This window comes from Ictalurus furcatus, chromosome 9, assembly GCF_023375685.1.
Source record: "Ictalurus furcatus strain D&B chromosome 9, Billie_1.0, whole genome shotgun sequence".
NCBI lineage: Eukaryota > Metazoa > Chordata > Actinopteri > Siluriformes > Ictaluridae > Ictalurus > Ictalurus furcatus.
Window position 1 is genome coordinate 25,768,811 of NC_071263.1, and position 9,547 is coordinate 25,778,357.

The 9,547-nt window shown below is 41.1% G+C and overlaps 1 protein-coding gene across 1 annotated transcript; it reads right to left on the reverse strand.

Annotated features, from left to right (window-relative positions):
- Positions 1 to 1,974: 1,974 nt before the first annotated feature.
- Positions 1,975 to 9,001, reverse strand: vax1 (ventral anterior homeobox 1). Its single transcript, XM_053633831.1, has 3 exons — positions 7,397 to 9,001; positions 5,204 to 5,391; positions 1,975 to 2,460 (listed from the first exon to the last, which is right to left on the reverse strand). The coding sequence occupies exons 1-3, from the start codon at positions 7,611 to 7,613 to the stop codon at positions 1,975 to 1,977; spliced, it is 891 nt and encodes a 296-aa protein (XP_053489806.1). The 5' UTR covers positions 7,614 to 9,001.
- Between the last annotated feature and the right edge of the window lie 546 nt (positions 9,002 to 9,547).

The window sequence follows — 9,547 nt, forward strand, 5'->3', positions numbered from 1 at the left end:
ATTTTGAATTTCAGTCAAAATCAAATCAATATAAAATCACAGCTCGGTTTTTTTTTGTGTGTGTGTGTGTGTTCGTGTGTGTGTGAGGCGACGCTCATATCTGTGTATCAAAAGAATGGCTATGCAAATGAGGGACCAATCACTGCTACCTTACGAACAACAAAGCAACAATATTCTGTGTATAATAAGAGAATTTGATATTTGAGAATATCTTCCTCTGCAGGAACTCAAACAAACACAGCTCGTGAGTGCGAATGAAAGCCGGAAAGGAAATAAAGGAGGAGATTGAAGGCGTCTGAAGTTGTTTTTGCAATCATATATAATATATATCCACACTCGTACCACAGGTCACAAAAGGTCAACATGTTCAAGAACAACAGCACCGGGGAGCTTTTGACCGTCCCCTACATTCACTCTTGCATTTTTTTTGCAAATAGACTAATCTATTTATTACAGACATGAAATAATTTACAATAAAATAACAATTTGTTTTAGTTACAATTCTCATTTTTCTTGCTTTTATACTACAATAATTTCGCCTCGCCCTCACGCCTCCCTCGGCATAGCGGCCTGCTCGGTGCCCGACCTTTTCTCTCCGTCCGTTCCTCTGTCTTCATGATGACGAGGAGGTTTAGATGTAAGGTCTCTCCATCTCTGTTTTTCATGATTTAGAAGTAGTGTCGGATTTTCCAGTGGGGGGGGGGGGGAAAAACAAAAAAACCCCCCCAACATCGTGTATAGGTTCGGTGTTTCATTTTACCCGGCAAAAAAAAAAAAAAAAAAGGTGTGCCTTTTTTTCTTTTTCTTTTTTTTTTTTTTTTTTTTTTTTTTTTTTTTTTTTTTAGCAAAAGCGTCCAGAAAATCTGAAAATCCGACTTCATCAAGGCCTCAGAGCGACTGTGAGGGAACTTAACTCGGGGAAAAAAACACGTACGCAAAAAACATAAAACTCAGGATTACAGTACCATCACACACGCAAGAAGAGCAAGACTGCATATTCACTGAAGACACTGAAACACAGAGCGAGACGGCCTCCGGTGAACCGCACGGGAAGGAAACAAAGCCCTCACAAAAACTCGTTTTTTTTTTAAAAAAAAAATCACAGGACGACCAGACGAGTTTTAACGGCTCGACAGGGTTAAAAACAACACGATGGGGTTACAAAAAGTCTGATTGGATTGTAGTAGTCGTAGTTTCGGATTGCGAACTCATTACTTGCTGATGCATACGATATATTCACAGGATGTTTAGCTGTGCTGGTGCTGGTAAAAAAAAAAAAAAAGAATAAATCACTGTTTTTTGTTTTGTTTTTGTTTTGTTTTGCATTTTTTTTTTTTTTTAAAGAATATTTGGAAAAAATGAAACAAATGTCAGTTTAACATAATCTGCAAACTCAATCCACTGAGAGCGGAATAACATGGCACTACATGTCATCTCCATCGTATAAATATGGTTCTACAAAGAGAAAAACAGAAAGTGTGTTTTAGTATGACGTTTAAGCCAACATGTATGTTTCTGTTTCTTTCATTGTTGCTCATCAGCTGTGTAATAATAGGCATCCTATCAGACAGAAGCTTATTATTAATATTATTATTATTATTATTTTTATTGTTTATCAAATCAAATGGACGGGAGAAATCAAAATGAAAACAAGTTGTGCTGGTGAGGATTTCTTTTCAATTAGTTGTTGTTGTTGTTGTTGTTTTCTTTTTCTTGCTATGTTCCTTCTTCGCATGAAAAATTCTCGACCTGGCGGTGAAACTCTAAAGTAGTGCAAGAAGCTTGGAAAATCCTCCTGTCTGACAGGCGAGCGAGTCCGAATACGGCTTTGTCACAGTTCCGAGAGGCCTCGGGGTGTGCGTTCTGACAACACGAAGAACAGACATGAGGACTGACAACCACAGCACGGATGACACAAAGAACACAGAGAGGGGGGAAAAAATGAACATAAACAAAAAGCTGAGAAAAGAGACATTATTCCAAAACTTTCTTGTCCTCTTTGCCGTTGGTCCGCGAGTACGGCTCGAACGCCGAGGAGCTCAGGTAGCGGGCTGACAGTTCCTGGAGGTTCCCGGCCAGCGAGCCGGCCATGCCCAGCGGCGCAGAGGAGATCCGTGACGCCACGGCTCCCAGCAGTGTGGGCACGGGGAAGCTGAAGAGCCCATGGTGGGCGCTGGTTAGTGTGCTTGAGCCGGACATGGCTGGCAACGGGGGGCTTCTGGACGCTGTAGCCGAGCTTGTCCCGCTGCTGGAGGAGGATCCTCCGTTTGCAGCGATGCCCAGCGAGGAGCTGGCGCAGTGTGGCAGCAGGCCGGGCGGTGTCAGCAAGCGGCCCTGTTCCAACAGACGCAGGACGCTGCACGTAGCCGCCGTCTCCGAGTGCGCAGCCGAGCGCAGCTCCGCGTCCTTCCCCTGGTCCTTCTTCTGCTTCGTACGCCGGTTCTGGAACCACACCTTCACCTGCCCGCAGACAGAAGGAAGCAGGTGAGAGGGTTTCAAATGTGAGCAGAAACACCGAATAAACCGGCTGTGAGAAACAATACATGCTAGGCACTTTCCGTAATTGACTGTGGTGCAAATACAGAGAGAGGGAAAGAGACCGGGGGACAATTTAAACAGTAATTACCGACATGCTGTACCGTCTCTCATATAAGGTGCTATTATCGGAGTTAATGCTCACCTCATTAGCACACGCGCGTACTTTTGGAAATCAATCCACAGCTAATGAGTTAGCAACCTTACAGCTGTGTAAACATGTGTCCTCTGATTGTACACAGTGAACAATCAGGGTTGTTTTTTTTTTTAAATACACAACAATCACAATAAACAATTTCCGCATAGGTAACGACACAGACGCGTCTGTATTCTTCGGAAAGCACCGCGTGTGCGCTTTGGATCGTCAGCCATTCTGCTAGTATAGCTCACAAAGATGGAGCAAACACAATGCCAGATAACTCTTGTGTGTGTGTGTGTGTTTTTTTTTCGTGTGCGTTGTAACAGAGACCTGTTTTCTATTGACTCTGACAAACACAATGTCTAACAGCTCTGTGCGTGTGTCATTACACCGCGAGGACACACAGTAAATTACAGGTCTGTAAAAAATATATACATCACGGGGTGGAAAGACTCGCTACGTGCGAGATCCGTTCACGAGGCTGCAGGTGATTATTTCCATATACTCCTCGATCATTGTACACGTTCTGCATTGAAGCTCTGTGTATCAGCGAAGTGTTTCAGTCCTGTTTTAATCACTTGTTCTGGCTTGGTAGCTATTCACAGGGCATTAGGTGGACCTGTTGTGGAAGGGTGAAAAAAAAAATACAACGGATCTTTCCAAAAAAAAAAAAAAAAAATCTTTACAAATAATTCAAACGAGTTATGCTAGTATTACGTTATCACAATCAGGATCACAGTCCTTTTACGTTATTTAAGACGTAAATAAAAAGGGCGTAACATAAAAGACATGAAATAAATAAAGAAAAGAACAATTAAATTGTGATAATCAAACAGTGAGTATAAAGGGTATAGATGACGTGTGTGTGTGTGTGTGTGTGTGTGTGCGGTCTAATGCAATCTTTTTTTTCTCAACTTCTTTTAAAAATTTGCTTTGTGTGTGTTTATATCTGTAAAAAACACAACAAAAACTAACTTTGAGAAGCACGAACTCAGGCTAAAACCGCACGAGATCATCAAGACTTCGTGTCAATACAGCAAGGTCTGTTACTGAGGTGGAATTAGTGGGTTACTCACTTAAAACACACACACACACACACACACACACACACACACACTCAAAAAGTGAGGGAAAGAAACAGCACAGCGGCTTTTGAGAAAAATCACCGACCATCCTGTGAATTAGAACACTGATTATTCTCTTTGAATAAAATTGAATTGTCTGCAATTGACGACTAATCAGACTCTCTCTCTCTCTCTCTCTCTCTCTCTCTCTCTCTCTCTCTCTCTCAGCTCTTGGGGTGTGATTTCTTCCCATGATGTGCCTTGTCTCGGTTTTCGCTCTCACACTTTTCTCAGCACAAGGTTCGTTTTGTTCGGTGACCACTAAAGAGTCCGCAAACAGACAACATGTCTTTACACTCTATCATGACATCATCATCATGATCATCATGATCAGCATTAGTGTGATACAGAAGCACAGGGGGAGGTTTAAAGATAAGGCCATGACTGTTAAATTATCAAGATAAATACATTTAGTGCTTTCCTTTTTTACTTCCGTTATATGAGTAGGTCTTTTTGCTTTACATAACATCCTAATGCATAAATAGATAAATAAACTAACTAACTAACTAACAAATACAGAACTATGACTATACAACACATCCTATTCCAGCATACTACCACTGCAATCCAGCCCACAGCGTGGACAGATACAGACACAGAGAAGCCAGAGAGAAAGACTAGTTCAGTAATGTGACCTCTGGTGAACTCGAAAACGAAGAATAACATCACACGGCTAGTTTTTTTTTTTTTTAATTTGAAATGTGACATTTATCCCAACAAAACACACAAAGCTGACAGCCTCCCTTATGTAAAATCTGCGACTGAAATGACTAAGGATAATACAATTGAGGCACATGGACAGAGCTATGTGTGTGTTTGCTCCGTTTCTGGAGTATATGGACTGACTATATGAGTATATATATATAGCAATATATATGAGTATATATTGTTTTCTATTGCTATCACTCCTGGGGGTCTTCAGCCTTGTGGATCTTTACACTAAGCACCAAACTTTCCGTCCAACACCTTTACAGCATTCCAACACACGTCCAAACATAAAAAGCCTTGATGAACATAAGAATAATGACCTGACTGAATTCACCAGAAAACAGCATTAGAGAACGTATGATTCAATTGCAGAAAGAAGGTGAACTTAAACATAATAATAATAATAATAATAATAATAATAAGCTTTTGCATCTATATTTGCTGGATAGTAACAGCAATATCTCATTTAAATGAAGCCTTCTAAAATGTTAAACAAAAAGGACAAAAAATATTGCTCTGCATTACTACTTACTATATATCTATGAATATTAAAAAATATATTTTTATCAAACCCATAGGTCTCTATATTTCTTGTCTGTAAGTAAATGGGCATATATGCACATCTAACACAGCTATATATTTAAAAAAATTTCCCATGCGAATGTGTGTGTGTGTGTGTGTGTGTGTGTGTGTATACCTGAGTCTCAGACAGGTTGAGCTGCCGGGCGAGTTCAGTTCTCTCTCGGCCCACGACGTACTGGCACCGCTGGAACTCCATCTCGAGCCGGTAGAGCTGTTCGGCTGTGAACGAGGTTCTGGTTCTCTTCGGCCGGTCCAGATCCAGACCTTTGGGCAGAATGATCTCTCTGATCGAGCCTTTGGCATCTGAAAAAGAAGGCGTAAAATGACAGCGTCTCAGACATGCCATTGTGTATGAAGCATTAGAATACACACACACACACACACACACACACACATAGATATCACTATAATATTTACCACTCTATCTAATCAAAAACCTTTACATAGTTTGAATACAAATAATGAGAAATTGTTTTTTTATTATTTTTTTTTTAAAGAAGAACTTTAAATGTATGCTGAGGGTAGAAAGAGCCAATTTATTCTTAATAATTTATTTATTTTTGGAAAATTTTATTTCAAACATAAAATACTCTTTATTCTGAGAAGACTGCACTAACGTAAAACAAACAAACAAACAAAAAAAGCCAAAGGCTAAAAACATTCAAACGCCTGACCAATTCGAGGACGGATAATAAAATCAGCACGGTTTTGTAAATATGTTCTTACAAACATAGTAAAACAAACAAGCAAAAAATTAAATTCCAATTTGAACATGATTAGATGACATTTCTTAGACATTGGAGCGTGTCAGATCAGCTTGTTCTTCTATTTATTCCCATGAGTCCTAGGACTTTTTCTATTCCTGCTCTGTGAAGCAGTCTAATTCAGTACACCCCCCCCCACCCCCCATCATAAATTTTCACTTAAATAGAGCAACAAGTTTAAAGCTTTCAAAAATGAAATGCTAAAATAAATTAAAAGTATTTGACACCGCTTAAATCGATTTGTCATTTGAAATGTTCCGGTGTTCATTTTAGATCCGGACGCAGTATGCTTCAATGTTTTTAAAATTAAAAAAAAAAAAAAATATATATATATATATATATATATATATATATATATATATATATATATATATTTAAGGACGTGGTAGTAAATAAGAAATCGCACTGCTTGAAGAAATTGCAATGCTAATTCTATTTTAATTGAAAATCTAATACTTAGTAATTCTATATTAATACTACAAAAAAAACCAAAAAAAAACAACTCTGCCTAAAAACTCCTACCAAAAAAAAAAAAACAACAAACCCCCAAAAAGAAGAAACATCCAATTCCTCCATCACACCTTTACTGCGTACGCTGTAATGTGATCGGTGTGGTGGAGAAACAGGAACACGGGTTGCTTAAGCACAACTGGAAGGAATAAAACAATAATTGAATCAGGCTAATTTCATTGGGCTTTGATCAGGTCTCCGTGTGTGAGCCTGATTGAGTTTGCAAAAGTAAATAATAAATGGAGCTGACTGCTCTGTGGGTTTGAAGAAGCGGTGAACCTGCACAGCATGGAAGTTAGCGCTCCGCACTTTATTTCATTTAAATATAATAAATTGAGGCATCGTTTATTCGCCATTCGTTGGCAGACGACAGGATTGGTATGACTGTTTTTTTTTAAAAAAAATGTTCTTAAGAAATAAACTACCGAGATGAACACAGAATAAAAATATACAAGTCTAAATTATATTCTGTATTACATTTTATAAATTCATACAAGAAAAAAAAAAAAATGAAAAAGGAAAGAATGTGTATATTTCAAATGAATAGACCTACAGAGGACTGGACATAACTTATTTTTAGTGAGCGTCGTGGGGGGGGGGGGGCTTTGGGGGGGGGGTAAGAAATGCACCTGTAATTATTAAACTAAAAGTAATAAATACATTTTCAGCGATTTCGAGGGAACAAATACGTTATTTTCGAATGATGCTACAAATATTAAAAATATAACTAGGATTAAGACGAGACGATGCCTTACTGTCGAATTTTGTGTTGAAATTTTAGTTGTTAAAAAAAAATACAAATACAATAAATACGAATTTCAAGAAGCACGTTTCGAGCGGAAACATCTCCAGCACTTCCAGCAAGGAGAAGCTTGTGTTTATTTATCCGAGGGTCTTAAATTATTTCACACACTGTGAAAATGCGTGACTTTTGGTGCTAAATTGGAATTGAAGTCCAGAAATCGCCCTGTTTTTGAGTGAAATAATGCTACGGAGTGTCATTAAATCCGAATGGAGCAACATCACGCTCTTACCTCGGACCAGAATCCGCCGGCAGTAGTCTGGATCTCCCGTGCTCGTGCGACTCTTTTCACAGTTTTCCATGGCTCCAGATGAGGAGAAGGAGTCCTGTGGTTCCTTCAGGAGTGTTTTGGAGAGGCTCCCCTGGGAGTCTTTCACCTCGTTGCTTTCCTTCAGTCCGTTCTTCAGCACCATCCCCACTTCCGGCTCCTGGCTGTAGCGTACGTCCATGTTCGCCTGTCCTTATCAGAGTAGCTCTCCTTCCTCTTTTTCTTCTTCTCTTCTTTTTTTTTAAGGCCAAAATAAATCGTGATAATACTAGTTTCTGTGTCCCGTGTGTAAAACCACAGCGATTTGGACACTTGAATCAGGGATCTAATGTCGGAGCGGCACTTGCTTCATGTCCCAAGCGTTCTATCATCAGCGTCTGCGCTCGCTTGGCCAGTGATCATGGACTTCTCGTCCCTAAATTCAGCAGCAATTTAGTGGCCCCTCTCTTCGTTACTTGCGCATCAGCCTGATAGAGACGATCTCCATTCAATCAGAGGCGCGGATGGATGCATGCCCGCTCGTCGCAATTGATTACGGTAATTTTGCCCGCTTCGGATTTGCGTAACCTCCTGAATACGCTAAATTGTTTGGGGGGAAATATATGCCGCGCTAATGGAGGGGTGCGTTGCCTACAACCCCTCTTCTAGCCAGTCTTCACTCGCATACACATACACACACTTACAGATCCCAGTCAAATGATTGGTCTTGGATCATGAAGGAGTGCACACACGCTTGCAAACCCCAACATGCACAACAGAGGGAGAACCCTCGTAGAAAAGTTCCCGTCCAGTCCCAGGTGTCCCGCTGACGGCCTGCGTGATGTCCCGTTATTCTGATCAGACGTAAATCTATATTCAGGATGAGCAAATTTAGTCCAGATATATTGCAACGAGCCGGCTCGACAATCCACACCACTGTCTCTACGATAGGACTGACAGACACGGGCAGAATGAGAGAGAGTGGGAGAGAGAGAGTGGGAGAGAGAGGGAGAGAGAGAGAGAGAGAGAATTTGACTGAGCGAGAGAGGCGGAGAGACGTGGGATACAAAAAGAAAAAAAAAAGGAATGGGGGAAAAAAAAAATGAAATGCACTTCGGCAGAAATTTGTAGCACTAAAGATCACGGGCAAACACACACCGTCAGAAAGAAAAGTGAACAGCACCCCCGGTCTCACCCTGGGTGAAATAAAATAACGCAAACTCATCTATAAAAGTAACAAATAAAAGTCATTTTTTAAAATCAGGGCTGGACTGTCCAAACCACAAGGACTTTTTGGTGTAAATGCACAAAACCCCACACTTTAAATCTGTTTTTGTCTTCAGCACAAGAAGCAGCACCCCTTACACACATATCCTCATTACACACACACACACACACACACACACACACACGCACACATACACACGCACGCACGCAGGCACTTGCAGCTATTTTTATTGTCGACGCAACAATATCTGGGGGAACAGCCGCGCTGGATAATCCAATAAGACAATTGATTAGGCTACAATAATTCAATTCAAGCCAATAGCTGTGCACTCAGGCCCTTCTTGTCACCTTGTTGGGCCAGAAGGCCTCTTCCCTCTGAACCCCCCCCCCAACCCCAAACTCCCACCCTTCCTAAAGCCTTTCACTGCTTTATGGGAAAGAGAGAGCACAAGGGGAGAAAGATGGCAATTATCTAATTGGACTATTAACAAACAATTCAGCGAGTGTGTCTGCTCGGGAATAGTGGAAGACCAGGGAGGAGGAGGAGGAGGAGGAGGAGGGGGTGAGGGGGGAGAAGAGAAGAAGTGGAGCACTAACTTCATTCAGCGAGTGTGTGGAGCAGCCTGTTGAAGAAAAAGAGTGAGGGAGAGATTGTTTAAAGAAGAAGAGCTAAGTGGAGGAGGGGAGGGATTGTTTAAAGAAAAGGTAAGAAGGGGACTCGAAGGGAAGGGAAGGGACGGGGAAAGGAGGGGGGGGTGGGGGTGGGGGGATCAGGAGGCTGATTCTCAAGCCCTGTTCAAGTTGAAGCTTGGGAAAAATGAGGGTTTTGGTGTGACAGGGACCAGCTGTGGGCCTTGTCCGTGTGCACCTCGACAAAAACACACAGTAGGGGGTGTGGCCATGTACCGT